Source organism: Pelobates fuscus, chromosome 3 (genome assembly GCF_036172605.1).
Source record: "Pelobates fuscus isolate aPelFus1 chromosome 3, aPelFus1.pri, whole genome shotgun sequence".
NCBI classification, from domain to species: domain Eukaryota; kingdom Metazoa; phylum Chordata; class Amphibia; order Anura; family Pelobatidae; genus Pelobates; species Pelobates fuscus.
Genome location: NC_086319.1, coordinates 227277890 through 227303913, shown reverse-complemented (window position 1 = coordinate 227303913; position 26024 = coordinate 227277890). Strand labels below are relative to the sequence as shown.

General features: G+C 39.1%; 1 protein-coding gene across 1 annotated transcript in view; it reads left to right on the top strand.

Annotated features, from left to right (window-relative positions):
• SEMA3C (semaphorin 3C) overlaps positions 1 to 21226 on the top strand; it is a 171490-nt gene extending 150264 nt beyond the window's left edge. The window contains exons 13-18 of the mRNA XM_063448177.1: positions 8558 to 8646; positions 9727 to 9768; positions 14342 to 14499; positions 16402 to 16469; positions 17586 to 17716; positions 19952 to 21226. Of these exons, the coding sequence (XP_063304247.1) occupies positions 8558 to 8646; positions 9727 to 9768; positions 14342 to 14499; positions 16402 to 16469; positions 17586 to 17716; positions 19952 to 20359 (896 nt within the window). The 3' untranslated portion in view covers positions 20360 to 21226. The remainder of the gene's footprint in view (positions 1 to 8557; positions 8647 to 9726; positions 9769 to 14341; positions 14500 to 16401; positions 16470 to 17585; positions 17717 to 19951) is intronic.
• The last annotated feature ends 4798 nt before the right edge of the window (positions 21227 to 26024 follow it).

Here is a 26024-nt window from a genome sequence, read left to right as displayed (position 1 = left end):
TTTAACTTTTTAAACATTTTAACAGGTCACGTTACATTTTAACACAGGAACCCCTTATTTGATAGCAGCTTCATAAGTCTTGCATCCATTGAACTTGTGAGTTTTTGGACAGTTTATGCTTGAATTTGTTTGCAAAATGTCAGAATAGCCTCCCAGAGCTGCTGTTTGGATGTAAACTGCCTCCCACCCTCATAGATCTTTTGCTTGAGGATGCTCCAAAAGGTTCTCAATAGGATTGAGGTCAGGGCAGGATGGAGGCCACACCATGACTTTCTATGCTTTTATCCCCATAGCAGCCATTGATGCAGAGGTATTCTTTGCAGCATGAGATAGTGCACTATCATGCATGAAGATGATTTTATTACGGAAAGCATAGTTCTGCCTTCTGTACCAGGGAAGAAAGTGGTCAGTCAGAAACTCCACATACTTTGCAGAGGTCATCTTTACACCTTCGGGGACCCTAAAGGGGCCGACCAGCTCTCTTCCCATGATTCCGGCCCAAACATGACTCCACCACGGCCTTGCTGACGTCGCAGCCTTGTTGGAACAGGGTGGCCGTCCACCAATCATCCACTACTCCATCTATCTGGACCATCCATGGTTGCATGGCACTCATCAGTGAACAGGACTGTTTGAAAATTAATCTTCATGTATTTTTCTGCCCAATGCAGCCGTTTCTGCTTGTGAGCATTGGTTAGTGGTGGCCGAATAGAAGGTTTATACACAGTTGCAAGACTCTGGAGGACTCTACACCCTGATGTCTGTGGGACTCCAGAGACACCAGCAGCTTCAAATATCTGTTTGCTGCTATTTAGTGGTATTTTAGCAGCTGCTCTCTTGATCCAATGCATGGATCTGGCAGAAATGTTCCGCAATGTGCCTTTATCTGCACAAACCCGTCTGTGCTCTGAATCAGCCACAAATCTGTTAATAGTGCGGTGTCCTTGACACTCATCATTCCCCAGCCTCCTCCCTTCCAGCTGGTGTACACCCTCTGGGATGCTGAATTTCAGGTGGAATCTTCAATTCATAGTGAGTAGTTTCCTAGTCTTGACATCTATGGTGACCAGTTCTTCTATTGGCCAAGTTATTCCAGCTGGGTACCTAATGAATGGTAGGGCATATGTCTTGAGAGCTTGAATTTTGTTCTTGCCATTGAGCTTGGACTTCAGGACCTGTCTAATTTTCTGGAGGTACTTGGATGTTGAAATTCTCCTTGCCTCTTCCTCGTGGATGCCATGTGTTTGTGGTAGCTCTAGGTACTTGTAGCTGTTTTCTAAATTTGCTTTTTGGCCCACACTTATCTAGTCTGAACCACATTCCGATGTCCTTGCTGTATATCCTAGTTAGGTGGATCAGTGAGTCAATGTCCCGCTTATTCTTGGCGTACAGCTTGATGTTGTCTATGTAGAGTAGGTGGCTGATGATAGCTCCACTCTTCAATCTGTATCCGGATCCACTCTTCTTGATGATCTGGCTAAGGGGATTGAGGCCTATGCAGAACAGCATTGGGGATAGCGCATTAATGTCCTGGAATTGGCTTCTAGAGTTGTTTTCCACTTGTCCATCAAGTTCTTGATGAAGGCTCTTATTGTATTGTTGACTTCGTATAGAGCCAAGCATTGCAGTATCCATGTGTGTCGCATTGTGTCATAGGATTTCTTGTAGTCACTTAAGGTTGTGCAGAGATTAGTCTGTCTGGTTTTAGAATCCCATGTGACGTTTTGGTGTACCAGTATTTGGTGTTTCAATCCCCTTGTGTTGTTTCCATTCCCCTTTTGTGCATTTCTCATGTACTAACTTTTATGTGCATCAATTTCTGAGGTTTTAATGCATGACAGGACCTTGTTGTGTGGAGGCAGGTGATTGGTTGTTGGTTGGATGTTGTTGTCCCTTTGAGAGGGTTCTTTATGACCCGCAATGTTCTGCCTTGTGTTAGCCAGGGGTAGGGCCTGTTGCTACTAGCTGGTTCATTTGTGCTGCTAGGCATTCATGCAGCATTTTGAATTCCTTTATCCAGTTGGTGTGGATCATGTCAGGTCCTGGGGCTGACCAACTTTTCATGTGGCTATGCAGCATGCAGTGGTTTGCTTTCAGGTCTAGTATCCACTTGTCCCCTGGTGTTATGTGATGCTTCTTTCTCCCAGATGTTCTTCCAGTACTGTTCAGTCTCTGCTCTGAGTGGGTCTTGGGTGGATATGTGGTGGTTACCCTGCAGCTGTGTATATGCCTTGAATATATATATTATTTTTCCTCTGCTTCTCTGGTGTATCTGCTCAGTCTGGTTGCCAGTTCTGTCTCTTTGCTTAGCTGTTTCCAGTGCCTCTGGTAAGGGCATATCCTTGTACTTTTTCAGTCTAACACCAATAAGGGCGCGGTCCACTGCATTACCACGCTATGCTATAGCGCCATCCCCAAAAATGTCAATCCATATATTTGGTATCCTTGATCTTATGTCTTTGTCTGTTCATTTATGCTTCTGTCTGTATCCCTGACCTCGGTTTATTTCTGACTGTGCTTTCTACGTTAAATCCATTCTAAGACCTTCTGTGTCTTACTTAATTCTGCGTGTTGGGCCACAGTATTGTCCTGACAAATATTAAAGCTGAACATTTACCATATTCCAAAGACAACACATTTAAAAGAATAGAATAAAATGTAGGTGTGTTCCATGTAAAAAAGTTATTGATATGGATATGCCAGAATAAAAAAAACAAAAAAAACTATACAGTTTCTCTTTGATTGGAGAACAAACAGCTTGTTCCAGTACCTTGTTATCTTGTTGCTTGGACAGTTCCATAAAGTGTAAATGGAAAGAGCAAAGAGTGGGAAGTTACACCTGGCGCCAATTACAATCAGACTTTTATGTAGGAAATTGCTATCCAGCTGAGATATGGCCAGGCCTGTCTGTCACTGTCAATGAGCTATCTACTACCTGATATGTAAAAACTCCACTATTGCCAGCTGCTTAACACACATTCTGTCTCATTGTATTGCAGCAGCCAAGGTAAAGATGTGCTTAGAAATCAATTAGTATGTTTTCTTTATTATAGACATAACAATCAGTTCTACAACAATACTAAAATATGCCAAATATTTAGCATTTTTGTAAATACAAAAACAATGAGAACAAGGACCTCGCAAAAAACATTTCCACGTGTTCTTCTTCTTCTTTTTTTTTTTTTCAGATTTTATGGTATGGTGTACAGTGTTCATTTTAGGACATCAGCAAGTTCAGCAACAATAATTCTTGGAACCTGTAGCAAAGGAATTATTTTTTGTGTCTATTTAAAAGTTATCGACTTCCACTTAGGTAATTTTATCGGTATCATGACTGAAGTCTCAGCATTTCCAGTGCCCCTTTATTTTATACCCACATAGTGTCTATCCATAATTAGGTGGAAGCTAAATACGTGTTCTAGCATGGTATGTGTAACGGACCGTTTCACTTACAAGAGGATAAAACCCAGTTTAGGCGATATCCCCCTTTTCCATAGACCAGCAGCTACTGCAATCACCAATTCTCCCGAACTCCAAACTGTACGAATCTTCCAACTCCCGAACTGGACACACGAACTCTGGAATCAGCTGAACAGGAAAAGCATACCATCCGCTTACACTCCTGGCAGTCAGCATACAATCCAATTCCCCCAAAGAACGAGACGACACATCGCTTTGAGGGTTAAGCAGGAACTGAGGTCTGGAACACCCAGCCTGGTTTTTATTACAGTTGTGCACATACAGGACACACCCAGGGGGAGGCATAAAACAACCAATCAAGCAACAGTACAACCCACACATCCCCTCCCCTCAGATAAGCAATTAACATAATTATTACATACAGTAAAAATACAGTTTCCACACATACTCTGTAACTTTAAAACCATACATCGCATTCTCATAAAAATACATATCCACAATCAATCCATTCAGGGGAACAACATATTAAAAATATAATGGCATGAATCAGACCAGGGGTTCAAAAGTTAGTAGAAGTATATTTTATTCCCCCTGGCTGGCAGTATTTTAATCTGCTCAAACAGTAAAAGTAAAAACATCCCCACAATGCATCCTGGTTTCCTCCCTTCTGCCCTGGAGATAATTGGAGAAGTAATCCAATTATCTCCCAGGTCAAAGACAAAACTCCATTACACATGTGGGGACCTAAATACAGGATTATGTTTTAAAATATATAAAGTTACTTTTTATACATTAAACACAGACATGTAACATATCCCCAGATAGCTCAGGTCTGCGTGCACATTATTAGGTGAATGACATGCAGACCACACAAATACAGTTTAATTGCCATGGAGCCAAAGTCTTTCCCATAGTCTTTCATTATATGAATCGGCTCCATGGCATAGCTATCTGGGGGTATCACTGCTCACACAGGGCAAGTACCGAATGGCCCCACTGTGTTTAAAGGGCCAGAATGAGTGACATGCACTCTGTTAGGGCCGAATACGTTTTGTAAAAGGGCCCAATCTCCCAGGGCCATAGTCCAAAGGCAAGAGGCGGGCAAGCAGCCCCCTCCAAGGACACGTGGCGAGGTCAGTTTCGCCACACTTCTCCCCTTTACCCCCCAGACTAACAGGGTATCTGACCTCCTGCCGGTCAGTGCCCTGGTTAGTCCAGCAACCCACCCACGAAGCACAAACAGCAGTACCTCCCACCCACAATAACTGGTTACTACACCTGGGTAGAGGAGAACTTTGTCCAGGTCCAGGTGCCTCACCACGGCTGTGTGGGGGACTGGTAGTCTGCCTTGGTGGGTTGCTGAGGGGGCAGAGACCAGCGGTACTCTGCCCTGGTGCCAGTACTACCGCGGAAGTAGCCAGGTTGGAGTCTGGTTGTGGGAGGGAGAGACCGACTGTCTCCCCTCTGGTTACACCGCTCTGTGGCTGGGGGACAGGACCAACCGTCCCTACCCCTTGGGCTGTAAGTGCAGAGACTACGGTCCCATCTGCATAGTTGCGGGGCTTAACATCTCCCCTTGGTGGGTTAGGCTGCCGCTGGAGAGAGGGTGTAACAAGCTCCTCTCTCTGGACTGTCAACTGCCACTGGGGAGAGGGGTTAACAGGCTCCTCTCCCTGACACTCTCTCTGCTGGTGGAGAGGGGGACCAGCTGTCTCCCCTTTCATTATTTTGTCCTGCTGCTGGGGTGTGAGACTGACGGTCTCTGCTCCCTGCAGGACACACTGCCACTGGGGAGGAAGGACGACACCTTCGGCTCCCTGAGTTACACACTGCCGCTGGGGAGGAAGGACGGCACCTTCTGCTCCCTGGGACACACACTGCCGCTGAGGAGGAAGGATTGCACCTTCGGCTCCCTGGGTTACACACTGCCGCTGGGGAGGAAGGACGGCACCTTCATCTCCCTGGGATACACACTGCCGCTGGGGAGGAAGGACGGCACCTTCAGCTCCCTGGGGTACACACTGCCGCTGGGGAGGAAGGACGTCACCTTCATCTCCCTGGGATATACACTGCCGCTGGGGAGGAAGGACGATACCTTCATCTCCCTGGGATACACACTGCCGCTGGGGAGGAAGGACGGCACCTTCTGCTCCCTGGGATACACACTGCCGCTGGGGAGGAAGGATTGCACCTTCAGCTCCCTGGGACTTACTCTGCTGCTGAGGAGGAAGGACTGTACCTTCAGCTCCCTCGGATACACACTGCCACTGGGGATCCTCACAGGACCAGTCTAGGAGATCTGCTACCTCGGGTACCGCTGTTTGCTGTTGGGAAGGCGGACCGGTTGACTCTTCCCGGGCCTGATTGATGAGTCGCAGGTAATCCCACTCCAGGTTGCATTCCTTGGCGACCAAATACTGTAGGTCTGCCTCGAGGTCAATAGCACTAGGGAGACCCAACATGTCTTCTCGGTCGTAACACAGGTCCCAAAAACGAGAGTCGGTAGCTTCCCCAAAGTCCTCATCATCAATATTATCCCAAAATAGGCCGAGGCCAGTGTAATCTCCGCCTTCTGGGAACTCATACTCTGCCATCTCGGGGACACACTGAGCTGCGTACCACTGTAGCGCCTGGTATGAGTCGTCGAGCGTCAGTTCTGCGTATACTAGAATCTCGAGTCTAGTCACCCACTTTTCTGTGGTCTGTTTTCTCAGGAGGGGCATCCGCTCTGCCATTCTAGCCAGGATTCGCTGCCTTCTGCTGCGGCGCCGATCCCCTCGTGAATACTGTACTTCTTCTAGGGCTTTGTCCCACAATCTGGCTCTGGCCATATCTCTGTACCTCAACATGTCCTCCTCTGGGACTACTCCAGACCCAAGGCGTACGTAACTGTACACTGTATCTTGAAGCTTCTCCTCCATTTTCCCGAATTCCTTCGTAGATAGGGTCGCTGTACGGGTACTAGCGTTGCCCTCAATTTGTACTCCAGGAATTGATGTTGCCTGTAGCTGTCCCTCTGGTTGTAGGAACGATCCCGCCGCTTGCCACCAATTGTAACGGACCGTTTCACTTACAAGAGGATAAAACCCAGTTTAGGCGATATCCCCCTTTTCCATAGACTAGCAGCTACTGCAAGCACCAATCTCCCGGGGCCATAGTCCAAAGGCAAGAGGCGGGCAAGCAGCCCCCTCCAAGGACACGTGGCGAGGTCGGTTTCGCCACACTTCTCCCCTTTACCCCCCAGACTAACAGGGTATCTGACCTCCTGCCGGTCAGTGCCCTGGTTAGTCCAGCAACCCACCAAGGCAGACTACCAGTCCCCCACGCAGCCATGGTGAGACACCTGGACCTGGACAAAGTTCTCCTCTACCCAGGTGTAGTAACCAGTTTTTGTGGGTGGGCTGTACTGCTGTTTCTGTTTTGTGGGTGGGTTGCTGGACTAACCAGGGCACTGACCGGCAGGAGGTCAGATACCCTGTTAGTCTGGGGGGTAAAGGGGAGAAGTGTGGCAAAACCGACCTCGCCACATGTCCTTGGAGGGGGCTGCTTGCCCGCCTCTTGCCTTTGGACTATGGCCCCGGGAGATTGGTGCTTGCAGTAGCTGCTAGTCTATGGAAAGGGGGATATCGCCTAAACTGGGTTTTATCCTCTTGTAAGTGAAATGGTCCGTTACAGTATGCTTATCTGATGATTTAATAAAAAAATGTAGTAATATCCATTAAACCAAAGCCCACTTATGTGCAAGAATTCCATATTATGTATCTATTGGGTTTTTTTTATCTTTATTTTTGACTTGCATTAGCATATAAATACAAAATTTTCTTAAGAGTATGATATTGAAATTGAGTATGATATTGAAAATGATACTATAAAACTGCACAATTTGTATTTTTTGTATTTTTTGTTTTGTGTAGTGAGGCTTGTTTAATAATTAACAAATAGATTACACTACCCCAGATGGCTCTAGAGATATAAGGATGTCTAATGACTGCAAGGCAGAATTTACTGTATTTACAGCAAAACATAATAAGTCAAGAAATAAAAGAATAGGTCAAAGGAAACAACAACATGCATGAATTGAAAAGTCTGCTGCAATGTGTCAGGCAGATAATGAGATAAGAGACTGTCGAATAGTCAGTCCACGCTATTAACAAATCAGTAATGAAGGGTTCTGTACCTTACATTAAACATTCATGGGAAGAACACAATTCCCCAAGATTAAGCTTGTGATCAGGCCTAGTGTCATAGATACAGGCAATCGGCCCAGCATCAGAAGTCTACCTCCAGATGCCCCTCTATGGTAGCTGCTTGCTTGCACTATGACAAAGCTGTGTGCTCATGTGTAAATTGATTGCACCCCCCAAATATTAATACAATGTACCTATATATGTTATATGTGCACAGTCATAAATATAAAAGTGATTATTTATAGGAATTACTGGTCGCTCACTCTATATCTATCATTAATACAAATTTTAATGGTAATCCTGAACAAGGCACAGAAGAATTATTCTTGCAAATTAGTAAAGTAATGAGATTCACAATTCTAGTCGCATGATACAAATTGTCGTAACACTAGCTGTCCAGTTTTCTGACTTGTCCTACAATGTGTGAACTTCTGTCTGGTAGAATACAGCTGCCTGAGCAGATTTTACATTTATAACATCTACAGAGAGAGACAGTTTTGTCTTTAAAAAATAATAAAATGTGTATAATAATGAGGAACTGGGGTGGGTAATGAGGAACTGGGGTGGGTTGTTGAAAGGGACAGTTGTCTTGAAAATATGTTAAGTGGGCGAAGGCATCATATTAGACACTTTTTTTTTCTTTACACAGTTTTTATGGGAAGGTGAGTGAGCTTAGGCTGAGGCCGATGTGAGTGCTACAGAATGAATGCCAGAGTTTTTATTTTTTTTGCTAAATTAATGGGTAGCATGGTCAGCAAGAATGATTCTCTGTCATAAATCTTATATTTTATAAGTGTAAACTCACTTAATAGGTCTGCATTTGTTACTGTCAATATAATTGATAATAATATATATTATTATAAATTCTGATGTTGAACAAGTAATATTTTCTAGTCCTTAATAAGATATTGTGTACATGTTTTTTTCATTTTTTTTATTTTGCATTTCAGACAAAGGGACTGTTCAAAAAGTAATTGTCCTTGCCAGTAACAATGGAACAAGTGGAGAACTGATCATAGAGGAACTAGAAGTTTTTAAGGTCTGGCGCACACCTTCATTTTTGTTACTACATGTTTACATAAAGCTTTGATCTGACAGATTTGGCAATGAAAACTAAATCTATAACAAAGGGATTAAAGAAATAAAACTGGTGATGCACTGTGTCCTGGAGTTATTTTAACTCAACTTCCAATCACGTCATGTTTTGTGAGGCTTGCAGCCATGATCTCAATGAAAGCTCAGTTAAAATTGTATTTTGTGTATAATAAATGGAGCTTTCACACAACACTTTTAAAGTAACTGTAGTTACGGACCGCATATAAATCATTGTTAATAGAGCATCTGTATAATATTTCCATGTACTTTATTCATAGCTGCCATTAACAGTGGATGTTATGTTTATTAATGTGGAGAGATTCTTTAAGTGGATCAATATTGCCTTGGCTTCCGTAGTGAATAAGCAGCTTATAGAAAATTCCTCATCAATTACTTTTTATTCATCGCCCCTCTAGACTGTATTGCACTCATATGTTCATTAATAGCTTAGTAGGTAATATAATAAGAAACATTTTTGAAGGGTCCACAATCCAGATTTAAACTCAAAGAGGAGAAATTAGCTCAATCAATCAATAGCCTTTCATTATATATATATATATCATATATACATATGTATACACACTCAAATTTTACAAGAGGACATTAATCCTACAGTTCTAATAGGAAAAGGCACGCACCGTACTTGCCAACAAGTAACCATAATTGGGCATTAGACTTAACAGACTTAACAGTTAAATCAAATATCTGGTATTATCATGCCCAAGCCATATGCGCAATGAATATTTGATCAAAGAATCTGTTTTGTTTATAAAAATTAGTATAGCTATATGACAAATTACTTGGCTATGTGATAAATACTTGCTGGTACACTAATTGCAGCAGATTTCTATAAACAAGCAATTCTAGTTAGATTTAAATTTTCATTTTTTTTTTCCATAAATATAGTAATGACGGCTTGCAGGCAGTATTGCTTACATTTTGTGCTGTAACTATTATCAGCCTATGAATTGAGGATGACGTGTGTGTATATGTGTTCTCATGAGTGTGCTTTTTCTTGTTTTAGACTCACAGTCCTATAACTTCAATGAAGATTTCTTCAAAAAAGGTAATGTGACACATTTTGTTAGTATAAAATATATGCCACACTTGAATAATAGATATATTTTCTGAAATCCTTTGCTGTCAGTTGTATACTACAACATTAGCATGAGCATAATGTATTAGTGCTGAATATGTCTTAATCCACGCATAGCTGCCTTCACCAAGCAGATTAATTTAATTTGTAAAGAACAGCTGCCACAAGCCCAGGAATTATTGAATGATGACTGATGACAGACTACAGTCATTTGCCAGCAACCCAACCCAGCAACAATGATGACTTTAATTAAAGTTTACACCCCAAAAAAAAACAAAAGTGTGTGTGTGTGTGTATGTATATAGCAGCACCAGCAGCACCCCATTTAAGCATGTTCCGGTGAGTGCAACCATCCCCCATGTTTCATATATATATATATATATATATATATATATATATATATATATATATATATATATATATATATGTGAAATTATGTGCCATATATATATATATATATATATATATCGTAAACTGGATTTTTTTTAAAGTAATTTTAAGGGCATGTGGTTGTAAGTTTAGGAGCATTCATGTGCATATACTGAATATTATTGGCAGAGACATATTTACAACTCATTCGAAGAATATGAATCACATTATGAAATTTCACAGAGAGCTGTATATGCAATGGGAAACCAGATTTTATAATAACACATCATTTAGTGAGAATTTAAAATCACATAGTTAATATCTGTTAACACTTTAACACCTGCTAATGAGCTGATATCGACATGATCACAATTCCACCAATAATTTTCCCCACCATTATAAATCAGTGATGAAGGGTTCTGTACATTACATTAAACACTTAACTAGAGGTGTTATCAACCCTTTAACGGGACCATTGGAAGCATAACTGTTTAAACACCTATGAGGTTTTGAAAAGGACTCAAAAATATGTTTTCCATCAAATAGGAAACACATGAACAATACAAACGGCTCTTTTGACTTGATGGCATTAACAAACATCTTTAGTTAAGAATATACACCAATTAACTATTAATTAAGCACTGTAACTAAAACATCCTGAACGTCAGTCCTCCTGTAGCCAATGCAGCTGATCCGAGTGATGTGACCACAGTATAATTAATAAATATATATAAATATCATATTATAGACTTAAAAATACCTGAGACTAGAGACTATAACTTTATATTTGCCACTATAAAATCTGTAAATGGGGGAGACCACTGTACTCATGATACTTCTCTGTATACAAATATAAGTGTTTTAGAGTAGTAAAACGTAAAATTATCATGATATCATCAGTGAAAGTAAGTTTTTTTTTTTTTTTTGTTAAAAAAATGCAAAAAACAAATATAAACACTAACTTTGGCCAGGGTTCGTGACTAGGTGACTAATAAAAACAATGACTGTACGTACCCAATTATGATTACCTGGGTTGTCTACTTTTGCAAATGGTATGCCATAATGAGGGTAATTTCCATTGCTGGGCTGCCATAGGATCTCAAAGGCAACATAGGTTTAGCAAACTAACCTGGCAAATTTCAGTGTGTACAAACTGAAATTGGCAAGCTCTTTTTTTGACCCAACTTTCTTAAACACCATAAAACCTTTACATAGGGGGCATTGTTGTACTTGTTGGACATCATAGCATGCAAATATGTGTATTTTATTGCAGTAAAAGCTAGCAGTTGACATTGACATTTAAAATGTCATGCAGAACTTGGAAAATAACATTTCATAAGTTTAGATTTTATTCATATTAAATAATGTTTCATATAAATATTCAATGGGTGGGGAGGGGGGGGGGGGTGCCCAACCAAGAACCTGTACAGACGTGCTTTTGGTGGAGCTCTGCTTCAACCCTGCAGCTTTATCATAATTCTACCGGCCTATTCCACAGGAGAGGATTCTCCACAACTTCAACCCCCCAACATGGGGCGCAAGCACCCAAAATATCAAGTGCCAGAACACCCTAAACAAAGATATAAGGCTCTCGTTAGAGCGGCCTACACCACCAGTGCCTTCTAAAATGGTGCCCGCACTAAGTCACGCAGAAGAAACCTCAGAGTAATCCCTAGAGGAGGAAGAGGAGCTACTTACCTCTACAAGACATGGTGACTTACACCGGGAATGATGAAGACTCATCTCCCCCAAACAAAGGGGACATAAAGCAGATGCTCCTGGAAATGCGCCAAATCTGGAAGTCGGATCTCCAGGAGATACGACAAGATATGGGGGCAATGCAGAAATAGCTCCAAGAGGTAGAGGAAAGAGACACAGCTCTGGAAACTCGGCTGCAAGCCACTGAAACCAACCTGGAAGGATTTACACAGCAGGTACAGAGGCTAAACTAGACATGGGCAATTCATTTCTTTCCAAATGTCAATTCAGACGAATTCCGGGCAATTCAGACATTCAGATACTTCCGAATGTCTGAATAGCTGAATTGCTGAAGTTCCGAAATTGCCAAATTTCCGAAGTGTCGAAGTTCCGAAGTGTCGAAGTTCCGAAGTGTCGAAGTTCCGAAGTGTCGAAGTTCCGAAGTGTCGAAGTTCCGAAGTGTCGAAGTTCCGAAGTGTCGAAGTTCCGAAGTGCGAAGTGTCGAAGTTCCGAAGCACAGTATTGACGAAGTACTAATATACCTACCCAGTGGAAGAATGTTACACTGTATACAAGTTTAAATAAAAAGTATACAAACATAGCCAGGATTCAGCTGTAAGCATTTGCAACACTTACAACAATCAAGTAACACACATTCATATAAAATGTTACTTCCATTACAGTCAATGGATTGGGATGAGTATGTAGATAACTCCCTAATTCACACGGTATTAGGGAGCTATCTACCAAAAGGCTGAAAGACCTAAATTGGTCTTTCAGCCAAATTTACTAATACTAAGTAAAGATTACTTAGTATTAGTCAATTCTGCCCCTACTCGCTATACCTCAAGTAGGGGCATGTCTAGTAAGCCTGTGGCTGCTCACTGTAAAAAAACAAACCAACACATGTCCCCCCTCCCGGGTTTCTAACCTGAAGGGGGGACCTGTTGCCCACCCCAGACCCTCACCCCTGAATGGCGGGTGGGGGCCCTAAAGTAAAATAATGGGAGGGACCTATTGTCCTCCCCCTCAGCCCCCACCTCTGAGCGGCAGGTGGGGGCCCTAAAGTAAAATAAGGGGGGAGACACCTATTGTAACCCCCCAGGTGACTAGGGTCCCCAAACCCTCTTGTCACCCCCCCTCCCAACAAAAATTAATTAGCCCCTACCTACCCCCCTCACTCTAAAAATAGTGAGGGGGGGACCAATAACTAGATACCTGTTAAAAAAAAAATATATAAAACTTACCATTTGATGTCTTCTTTTTTCTAAAATCTTCTTTTTTCAGCCCCAAAAAAGGCCAAATAAAAATCCATAATAACAGTCGCACTTTGAAAAAAAAAAAAAAAAGTAATCCATCATCACCCGTGGAGGGCACCATGCAGACTGAGCTCTTATAAAGCCTTGCCCCGCCCTGCAATTTGGCTCAAAGCACTCTGGTTGGTTTGTTTGTTTAAGCCATTCAATCAGAGTGCTCTGACAGTTAAATGAAGAGACTGACAGGTAAGTCTCTACATTTACCTGTCACAGCACTCTGATTGGTAAGCTTGAAATCCAGCCAATCATAGTGCTCTGTGCCATTTTACCATCCCTAGGCTAAACCGCACTGTGGCTTTCCTGGAGTCCCGACACAGGCGCCTCAATATCTGCCTCAGGGGAATACACGAAGAGGTAAAAGGGCATTCACTACTTCCCTACACCCAGCAGCTGATCACAACCATAGGCATGAAGGGGGAAGCAGACCCCACAATGATACTCACAGCATTCAGGGTCAGGAAAGTGATGACAGCTCCAGAGGCAGACACACAAGACACTATAATAGTCATCAGAAACACGGCCATGCAATCAGCCATCAAGGCTCACTCCAAAACGCTGGGGAGCACAAAGTTTGAAGGCGCCTCCCTACTGTTCTTCCCTTTGCCGCATTACTGGAAAAGAGAAAATTGGCTCCAGTGGCCAAGAAGTTGATAGACCACTCGGTACAGTACCGCTGGGGAGCTGACGGAGCCCTGATGGTGTCCCATGGGGACTGATTTATCACGCTTACCTCGGATGAAGAACCAGAGAAACTAAACTGCTTTCTGGACCGGGGAGATGAGCGGGCACGAGCAGCCACAACGGAGAGGGGGAGCAGGGAGCTGACACACCTCATGCTGAATTAACACTCCATACAGAAATTTGAACTGGGAATGAGGAATTACCAAAGAATTGTATTAGAATTTGTGTGGAGGGGTGAGGCTTACTTAAAACTATAGTGGTCTGATATGCAGAGTGTCCTTTTAACCCTTTCTTTGCCATGTAGGTGAACAATGATTGTGAATTATTAAATAATTAATAAATAATAAATAATTAATATTTTTCCACAATAATGTCTATTGTTTGTTACATTTTATCACAGCATTGAATAATTAAAAAACTGCCATGAATGCAATTAAAACCTGTATATTTATATATGTATATATATATTTTTTTCACAGCAACAATTATATGTTAGCTCAGAGGAAGGCATTACACAAGTGTCTCTGCACCGCTGCCACGTTTATGGCACAGCTTGTGCTGACTGTTGCCTCGCTCGAGATCCTTATTGTGCCTGGGATGGAAAGGTCTGCTCAAGATTTTACCCATCAGGAAAGAAGTAAGAATGTTTACAGGGTTATTTACTAAACGCCAATTCAATTGAGTTGAACACAGAATTGCAAAATGCAGGCTAAAATTGCTAAACCTATACTATCGATGAGTTGGATAATGTTTCCAATTCAGCTACTTCAGCCTAAATTTTGTCATTTAGATTTTAGTTAAACTATTAAGGGTTAAATGAATAAATCTCTTTCAGACCGTACCAAATACAAGTTTGTGTATTTCTAGTCTATACATTGTGCTGATATTGCCTGCTGCCCCACTATCCAAATGTCACTAGCAGCATCCTATAGTACCTGACACGACAGTGCACTCTAGGAGATTGTGATGCTGCTGGGTCACTTTGTTATCAAGGGTACCACCAGATAACAGCTCAACTCAAAGTCTGGAGCAACAATCTATGGTATTTTACAAATTGATCCTTATCAAAATTCTATACATAAAGCACCAAAAAACAAAACAAAAAAAAACTTACATAGTCAGAAGGGGGCAATAGGGAGCTACAGACCTCAAACGCACTTTCTCAGAAGCCTTAACCACTTAAGGACACATGACATGTGTAACATGTCATGATTCCCTTTTATTCCAGAAGCTTGGTCCTTAAGGGGTTAAACTGACAGAGTCAATTTTAATCCTGATTAATCGGATAACATGTGCAGAATGATTAACAGTCAACCCACTGCTACTAATCTCTTCGCAAAACCACACCTATAAAATTATTAACCCGTGAACTACAGGTACTAAAACATAGAAGAAGAAAAAAACCTCAGAAAAAGCACTGTTTACGTTTGAATTCTTCTAAACATATGTCACATAAATTGTGTATGAATATGGTGATAGATTAAAGTTACAGGATACCACGGTGTGTTTGCAAAGTAAGGTAAATCTGATATAGCTATGCATCACTAATAAAAATATTTTTATTTTTTAGTATTTTTACAAGCTTTGTTTTTCTCTGCATTTATACCTGTAAACAAATTACCTTTGATTAGAAGCTACTGACACAGTGGCAATAGGCACAGTGCTTTACGTATTAGCATAACCGTTCATGTTCTTAAAAATCTCATGCTGCAAAAGACTGTTCATTTGCAACCATGAATCAATAGGTCTTAACTATCAAAGTAACAGTAAATACGTTTGTAGTATTCCTGAAATGCATTCTTGTGTTGCAAAAAATTAAAGCAACAATATCAAATGTGTGTCGGTAACATTTTGCAACATATGAGTGTTCAGCTGTCATCCAATGGTGTACTGGGAATGATTTCTTATTCCTTTTTGTGTTGATAGTACAAATTTAATCTTGAAACAGAATATTGTACTCAAATTAACTCTATCCTAAGCAAATACACTCTTATTTATGTTTACCATTTAGTTTATCATCAAGGATGACAGATCATTATGTATCATCATATCGGTATTATAACCCGCTGTAGTGAATATGATGGTAGGAGTAACATGGCCCCATTCCCCAGTAGTGGGGCAAACCATTTTACCATCTGGCGTGGATCTCCTATGAAGCAGGATTTAAGACATCTGGCTTCTGCAGAGCTGCATAAGCCGGTTGCCGAACTTGTCACACATTCATTGGCTGAAAGCATGAGCTGAAGTCTAACAGCCAACAGTTTAGATTTTGTGTATTGAAAATTTGCAAAGAATTTACATTTTGTTGGCTTGTGACACTCCAGTGATGCTGCCAGAGGTGAAGTTACAAATCCAGCAGTAGAGGAATTAAACTCGGTATGTGCTGCATTTCAAATAATTGCAGTGGTCATGGTGCTTGGAGTAACCCTTTAACTTTTTAAATAATGATTCTCATGAAAGCAACACTCTTAACTTAAGTGCATAACCTATTAGACATAGTATATGGTTGATGTTTTCTTTTTTCCCCCAAATGTTCTAGAAAAAGCCGAAAACAAGATATAAAACATGGAAATCCAGTTGCACAATGCCGTGGATCTAATCTAAAAGGTATGGTTTTTAGCTGACTATTAATAGGTTCAAACTCTTACTTTTTATGGGTTTGATTGTTCTGTATAAAAAAACACAATACATATGTACAAATGCAGGACATACATAGTATTATTGACTTCAATGCTTGTCAATGAAGACAAATAATATTTTTCCTCTCTCCAGAATTGCTGTATTCCTATACACTTCCAGAAACTATCAAGTACAATCACTTCTTTCTCTCCACAATATGGGTATTGATTAAAGCCTTGAAGCTGAAAGGAAAACTCCAGATTGTTTTCCTGGCACTGCAGGTTCCCTCTCCCTCCCAGCCCCCAATCCCCAGTTGCTGGAGGGGTGAAAACCTCTTCAGTCACTTACCTGAGGCAGCGGCGATGTCCCTCGTCGCTGTCTCCTCCTCCGCGCCGCTCCTCCTTCTGACACCGTCGGCCGGTGGGCGAGACTGATCCTGCCCACCGGCCGGGAGACCTAATGCGCATGCGCGACTTTGCCGCGCATGCGCATTAGCGCTTCCCATAGGAAAGCATTGAAAAAGATTGTCAATGCTTTCCTATGGGGAAATGAACGACGTTGGAGGTCCTCACACAGCCACTAGAGGTGGAGTTAACCCTGCAAGGTAATTATTGAAGTTTATAAAAAACTGCAATAATTACACTTGCAGGGTTAAGAGTAGTGGGAGTTGGCACCCAGACCACTCCAATAGGCAGAAGTGGTCTGGGTGCCTGGAGTGTCCCTTTAAATCTGTATTATTTAAGATAATACATGATAATACATTCTGAACTCACTTAATAATATTTCAAATTAGAAGCCAATTATTTATATTCATATACCACAACATTTCATATACAGCATTTTTTTCCTATTAACAGTTTGCTTGATATTTCCATTTCACTTTTCCAGACTAAAGAAATTATGCAATAATAATTGAAGATTTATAGTCCAAAGCATGGATTACCCAGCCCTTGGCGGTTTTAACCTGTGATGTGGCTCCTGTACACATACATTTTTTCCTTTGGCTTGGCTTTATGTAGCTAAATATATTTAGCCGTTTTGGAAAGGACTGGCTTTTTGGCATAGTATTTCAGAGATTGTGACCTTTATTTGGTTCCTTTCCAGAGTATAGAAACACTGCAGAAATTATTCAGTATGGAGTCAGAAACAACACAACTTTCCTGGAGTGTAGTGCAAAATCTCCACAGGCATCTGTCAAGTGGCTCTTACAGAAAGATAAAGACCGGAGGAAAGAGGTGAGCTAAAGAAACAAGATAAAATCACTATAGGTTTTACATGTCTAATAAAAAAAACAACTATTTTCTTGTAGCTTCAAATTATGTGAAACATGCGATACAAAAAAACTAAGGCAGCAAGTTTCATGTTTAGATTGTTATCCAGGGATGAATAAACAATGAATACTTTCAATTAATTTTTAATTTTTAATAATGTCAGAGGATGTATAATTTCCAAGAGATTATTTTGAATCTTCCTTCTTGCAATATTTCATATAAGTGCTGAAATACTATTTTTTATGCAACACGTGTGAGAAGAAAATATGAACATAAAATGTTGGTAGAAGAACAAAGCAAAATGAGCATGCCATGAACAAACTGTAGGAGAGGGAGAGATTTCTGGCGCTTGTTTTTGTGTATATAGCAGCTAGAACTTCACAAACCAGGGATGCTGGGAAGCAGCGCTTAAAATGAGGTCCTCGGTTCCAAATAAGAGGACAAAAATCTACACATAGTGTAGTATATGTATAGTGTAGTACCCTAAATACTTCACTATATTTGGAATGTTGTCCTCTTATTTTTCATGTTGCTCCATTGGAATCTGGAACCGAGGACCTCATTTGAAAGTGCTGCTTCCTGGCATAACCTTATTTATACCATGAACAAAGTTTATTGATGTGCACACAGGAGACACGACAAAGGAGGGTTATAAGTAAAACAACAAGTACCTTTGGTCTTTATTCACAGACATGAAAAAATAAATTCTAATATGACATCAAATTAGTAATTTTGTGGAAAATTCTCTCATTAATGCACATCCAAATACAATAGTTTAGTTGCCTGGCTAAAACCATACATTGGAATTTCAACCCTCACTAATTTCTCCCTCTCCATAGCTGTGTAAGCTCAAGAATAGGGTGGTGTTGTATGGATTAAACACCACTGCAATAAAGGAGGATAACATTGCAGTTTACATTGTGTACTGGTACAATAAACAAAGTAAATTTAGAGATTTGCAAAAATGACAATTTCTAGTTGCTAACAAGGTTCACAGCTAACATCTCATCACTAATTAAACTCCAGAAAATCTATTTTGTAGGAGTGTCCTGATTTGTTCTATATGATCCAGGGAATATCAGAGATGAATATAAAAGGACATACTGTGGATATGCTGTATTATAAGTAGTGTGAAAGGTGTGCCAGTCATACTAGAACCTCTGCTTTAACACCTGTGTTTTTGTGACGACACTAAACAAAGGAGGTATTTAATAAGCAGTGAGTTGTATGCGTTTACAAACCACTTTCACAAAATAAGTCAAAACTTTGGGTTATTTACAAGGTATTTATTTTAGTTCAAAACAATAATAAGAAACACATACAAATGAGCATATTACAACCACAGAGAAGTAATCAGTTTCTTTGCTGTGCTGTCCTTTGTAAAAAAAAGAAAACATGTGGGGATTTCTGTAGCCATGACTCTGTGCATTTTGGAACAGTAAGCCACTGTTACATACCCTAAATCATCAGCTGTGCTTTCCGCCTAGACAATATCAGCATCATTGTCTGGAAATTAGACCTCAGATTGCCAAAAAAACAAATGGAGTTTGGGATTATTTAACTGAAAAAAAAAAAGCTTTTTAACAGCCTTTAAAGTGTATGTGACGACACTGTGCAGTAAAACACTTGTTTAGGAAGCGAAGAATGTTGGATAAATAATATTGAATCTTTGTTTAAAACATATCAAGAGGCAGAAACAGTGCAAATATATGTACTTTGTTGGATCAAGCTATAAATGCTATAAAAAAATCTTATTAAATATAGTTATTTTGTGAACCAATTTTTCGAATATGAAGTGAGCTGACAAATGATATATTATTACTTCAATATATAGATAAGATGTGTGCAACACTTACATATTGAGTCAAAATGTATATATAGTTGTGTCTTATCAATGTGTAGAAAGCATTTGTTAAAAGGTGGTCTTGTCTTGTCTATCTGTCTGTCTGTCTGTCTGTCTGTCTATCTACTTCACATTCACTGGAAACCACAAAACCTGCACAGTTCAGATGCGTGTACCATTTAATTATATAAATGTTCTGATAAATTAAACTGAACAATGTATTAATTATATTTTTTTAAAGTATCTAAAGCACTCCTTAACCATCAGCATTCATTGTATGGATGACATCTATACTATATACTTTGCTATGTGTGCAGTGTGACCAAGATGTTAAATTATCTTTTTTTCCCATACAGGTCAAATTAAATGAGAGAATTATTTTTACTGGTCAAGGACTCCTTATCCGGTCTATCCAGGACACCGACCAAGGACTTTACCATTGCATATCCACAGAGAATGCTTTCAAGCAAACAATAGCAAAGGTCAATTTAAAGATTCTAGAACCGGAGATCGTGACTATGATGACTGACAAGTCTCAGTGGTTGTGGGCAAGTGCATTAAGTGGAATTCATTTCCATCACAAAGATCTCACAGGAGCATTCAGTGACTCTGAGATGCTAATGATTAAACAGTACTGCAAGGAGACCAGACAGAAAACCCGCCATGAATCTGAAGCACCCAAATTCAAAAACTACGGAAAAATGAAAGACCTTATAAACACAAGAAAAAGTAGAAACAGAAGAAATCAGTTACCTGGTTCTTAAATCCCTATCGTTCACTTGGCAATCCATATTTTGTTTTCTTTGGAAGAAACTCTCTGGAAACACAAAATCAAAACATGATTGGACATTTATATCCACGGCATTCAGTAAACACAGTACGTGGACAGTAATGTTTCTTTACAGTTACGACAGCGACTTAACGTCTACAGCACCCTGCATGATAACCTGCTATCATAACAAGTTACCCATAAATTCTTATATGATGCATATGTGGTTTCTCTTATTGCAGTAACTTCCTTCCCTTGAACTTAATATTCTTATTTATTAGATTTCTATTTAGATTTTTGTAAATGAACGGATGAACTTGTTGACTGTTTTGTTTCTGTAAGCCTCTCATTTTCTGTTGTGAGTCTGTTTATAGTGCTGATCAGTTAAAGGTACTATTTATAAAACAAGAGTTTTAGGATTCTGGATTACATGGCTAATGACGTAAATAGAAGGTTGTAGATAATGTGCAACTAGCAAAGACATGAGGCTGGATTCTCTTAGCAGACAAAGGGTTTACTCTGCTTACTGATTAGCAGTTCCTTAATTGAAGTCTATGGAGAAATCCTGAATGTGCTAAGAGAAAGAAGCCTATGTTAAGAAAGAAATTACAAGAGACAATTTATTAATATGGCAGATGTGCTATCAAGAAAAGGCAGGGTATCCCTGCTCCTTAATGAGAATTTAGTGGAAATATAGGCTTGCATTGTATATGTATATAGGAGTGGGGTCGATTAAAAAAAATGCATGTTCACAAAAATCCAATGTCTCAGTCATCAGAACACGCACATCCAATTCTACTCAATGTTTTTAGTGTAATAATTAAATATATATGCTAAAAGTAAATGAGTCATTGTAATGCCATAGTTTGTGTCGTCTTTAGGACTTGTTTCCTTAAGCTGTTGTCGAGAGCCTGCAAGTGGTGGTAGTTGTAGTACAGCCTTTGTGGTGGTCTGCAGCTTGACGAGGCCTAAACAATGTTACAGGGTGTGGCGAAAGGGAAGGTTCATAGTCAAGTGGAATTTTAACTAAGCTAATCACAGGTTCAAGAAATAAGCATCAGAAGATTCATTTTTGGTACTGATATTTTACTTCTGATAAGGACAGTTGCAGCTCTGGCAGGCACTATTTTACAGAAATTCTTGTCTGGCCAATCGATCAAGCAATCTATTTATTGAACAATCTATCAGTCCAACTGTCTGTCTATCTGTCTGTCTATCTATGAAAAATAAGTAATTCAGAATTGACTGGTTTCTCTACTTTTCCCTTCCCCCATGTCTTCCAACATAAAAAGTATCACTTAAAGCTGTGTGTTAGCTTGTAGTTAACACATCTAGGCATATTAATATCCAATGGTGCAGACTGGGTACTATGTCTTTGAAGTCAAATTGAGTTTCTGTTACATTGTCACTCCATTCATCACTGTCTGAGCTACATAATGAGCCCCATTGTATAGCTGTGCACTGCTTCAAAATAATACTGGTGTTCATTTTCCTGGTTATAGTAACTTGAGAAATGGTTAATTTGAGGTGGTTTATTCAGGTTTACTCAGTGATGCAATTTAAATAAAATTCTGAAGCTAAATAACATAGCAACAATCTGTTGAAGAATACTACCAAAAGGCACTCAGGGGATCTTTTTAAAAAGTCCCCCTGTCATAATATTATAATAATAGTTTTAATTTTAACAAACCATAAACCATTGTGTGTATGTAAGGTATAAATATTTCACTATCATGCTTATTTAGTCTAACTAGAGGAACGAGCATTTAGTGCTTAATGGGACTCTCCAGGCTGTAAATGACCCATTGTGTTTGTAATGCATTATATAAATAGTATAAATGCATAAGTGCAAAATAGATAAATTAAAAAAAGGTAAGTGCATACCCACATTTTATGCAAAAACCCAGTCATTGCAGCTTCTGAGCTCTCACCAAACCAGATTTGAATCCATCAATTACATTTATGTAAAAGGATACTCAAAGAACCATAACTACTTGTGCAGAGAGCACAGGTTATAGTGCACACATGTCCCCCGTCACTATGTCCCTAGACACACAGTCTGGAATGTCCCAATATGCACTAAATGCCATCTCTTTCTTATAGTTGTAGCAATTTGTAGAAATCACTTCAGTTATAAGTCTGACTCTTCTTCATCAAACATTTTACCTTTCTCCTTCACAAGCAAATCCATCCAATTTGACCGGGATGGGAACCATAGTTCTATGTCATTGCTTAAAAAAAATATCCCTTAAATAGTTATTTAAGGGAAACACAAGGGATTCTGGAACTGTCAACTTTTTAATATTGAAAGCTACTAACTGAACTTCTACTCCCAGCAACATACATGTACAGCATTGTACAGCATTATTTGAGAAGTAAAACTAATTGCAGGTTGGGTAGGAGGGAGAGAAGTGTGGAGCTTTAAAGCAGATATAATTATTAATTTATTAAAAAATCGCACCCATTACAACTTACACATTGCACCTAACATCTGTACCTGCTTAGAGTGCCCTGCTAAATGCATAAAAAACATACATAGGTAGACATATACTTAAAGCACTTTAAAGGTTAAATAATAAACTGTAGGATTAGCTGATTTGTTTACACAGATATTCTATTTTCTAATTGTTGGTACAACAGCCGTTTTGCTACATGTTAGTTTGTAGCTCACTGTTTTAAAAAGGGAATCACTTTTAATTGGGGATACTTATTAAACAAAAGCTTAAAAAATGTAATAAATACAAATGTCTACAAAATTGGCATTACATATGCATTCTTTCATACCCAGGTATAACTTTTTTGTGACCCTATCTTCTAGATGCATAACATAACATTCTATTGTGTATATTGTCAATCAATGAAAACATTATCCTATTTTTGGAAACAGAGCATAATGGCAATATTAAAATATGAATGGATTAATATGTTTTAACTTGTGTTGTCTGGCCCCTAATTCAAATTTTATTGGCATACATTGGGACTGTTTGGACACATAAGCATTTATACATATTTGCTTGCTCCTTGTAGGTAAGAAGGTCACCTGGGAATAAAAACCAATATATATATATATATATATATATATATATATATATATATATATATATATATATATATATATATATATATATATTAAAAACGGATGTATATTGCTCTCTCCAACATTGCAATGCAGTTATTTTAAAATGTTTATATTTAACCTTGATATAGCAAAAAAATATTGGACTGAATGTGTGTCATTTCTCATGTGAACTTTCAGCTGGTTTTATAAGGTATTTGTCCCATTGTATTAATTAAAAAACATTGTCTATACTTGCATCAAAGGTACATAAAGTCCACTTTTATTTATTTGTGCACTTTAGTAAAATACATCTTATTAAAATGATTTCATTATTACAATTAGCAGAGTTCTTTAAACTAATATCTGCATTGTTCATGAGCATGACTGGTACAACGTGCCTGCTTCCAACTTAAATAAAATAGTTTTGTGCCAAGAAATACGATCATAGTCATATGCAATGTAAGATTATTAAACTTATTTGAATGTTTGTATTAATTAGCACACGAGCATTACAATGAAATGTTCATGAACCGCAAGAATTTGGGATCTAATGCACCATAATGGGAACTTAGAAAATCCACTTATCCTTTCACATTGGGTGAGGAGAAATTGAACCAGTGAAACCGCAGCCACATGCTAAATGTGGTTACAGTTGGGAAGAGAGCTAACCAATGCTACATAGACAAAGTAGGTGTGCTGCCTCTATGGAATGCTATTGACTGTGGGGGTTCGAGCGGAATAGGCTGTTCACACTGGAATTTTGGGAGAACTGAGCTAATTTGAGGTGCCAAATACATTTTTATGCCTGGCGATTAATTTAGCAATTTGTTTTAGGGCAACATACCACTCAAAAGCATCAGATGGTAAACATATTTAAATTACTTATGTATTATAGAACCTAGGATTTCTTGCCTGGTGGATAATACAAAAACTGTTGTGCGTGCACTCTGATAATTTACAGATGGTGCCATGATAAGAAGTCTCCACTCTGGCTCCACATACAACAGTGTCCATGTTTTTTTCTGATACATCGGTAAAAAGAGAGACAGATTCTTTCCAGGGCAAATTGTTGCCAGTATTCACTTTTCTCCATAGAAAAGTGCTTATTGGAATCAATTGGACAATTATATTCTAAGACACACATGAAAAACATTTTTGCACATAAAAAAGTAAATGCGATGTTGACTAGGAAAATTTAGGATTTAAAATTTCTGGGTTCCTCAGTTTTATTCTTCTTTCATACCATATGAGATGCCTAAAGAAGAGGCATGGGAAGTCTGTACTCTGAACCTCTTCAATAAGGTATCATCTTTATTGCCTCCTGTATTTGTATGATACCATTCTTTATTTGTATTGACCATTTGTCCATAGACATCACTGACAGAGGTGCAAGAGCAACCTTTATTTTTCTCAAGCTGTGTAGATTATTTTTGTTGCTGTACTGTTGCGTTATTTGGTCTAGGTTATTTAAAATGTCTGTACCTGTCTATTTGTGGTTGTTTATTGCTATTTAATTTCTTAATGTGTGAAATTTGAATAATGTACATATATTTTCTAGTATAAAACTACTAAAATTAAATTTCCCTAAATGGCAAAATTTTATTATCTATATTTTATTTCTATAATGTTCAGTTTTTATGTAGTTTGGTCAAATATCTGCTAAAATTATGTTTTCTTTCTCATCATGTTGTTCATAAATCTAATAGAACATTAGGAATGATGTATAGCTAGCAATTAGCATGATGAAACTGTCAATACAGTGAATATGAATATGTTTACAAACAATGTAGCGAACAGGACAAATATTTCATGATATTAATTACTTAAATAAAATGATTCAAATCGTGTGTTTCAAGCAAAATTTGTGTGTCATGCTTCTAACTGCTTATCAACATTTTCTGGTTTAGGAACCACTGCTTTAGAGGGTATAAATGATGTTCTGATGTACCCTGTAGCCACTACTCCTTATACAAAGATACAAAGATATAGTAACACTGAATATATAGGAAAGCATAAATAATTCAATAGTGCAATACTATCTGATGTATAATACTTTAATACAATTGCACTCCTAATTTAGCAGAAATGCATGTTTCATTATCATTGGTCACTAACATCTGTCAATCGAAATAACTTTTAAAACTAAAACATTATTGCCAGTTCCTGTCTGTATGTTTCCTCAAGATTAATACAAGTGTGCATATTATTACTTTGATGGTAGGTAATGGGTAATGATATTGTTTGATGAGCTTGTTAAGGTCTCTCCGGTTTAAACCCGTAGTTTAAAAAAAAGAGTTATTTGCACGCTATCTCAAATCCCTATGCACGTTTAAATAACTAAAGGTTTTTTAGTATCACTCCAATGCCACGTCAAGGCAAAACCTCTTAGGTGAGTCCTACGCTAGCAATTCACCTTGCTGTGTTCTCTGTAGACAGAGGGGTATTCTTCTGAACTATAACATACTTATTCACCCTTGATAGGGAGCACATGCGGTGTGTGGCAGCATTGTAATGCTGTAATGCATAATGGATGTGTGATACAAAAGCAAATACAAACATACACAATTAAGCCCTGTACTCAAACTCACACTACTCCTGGGTG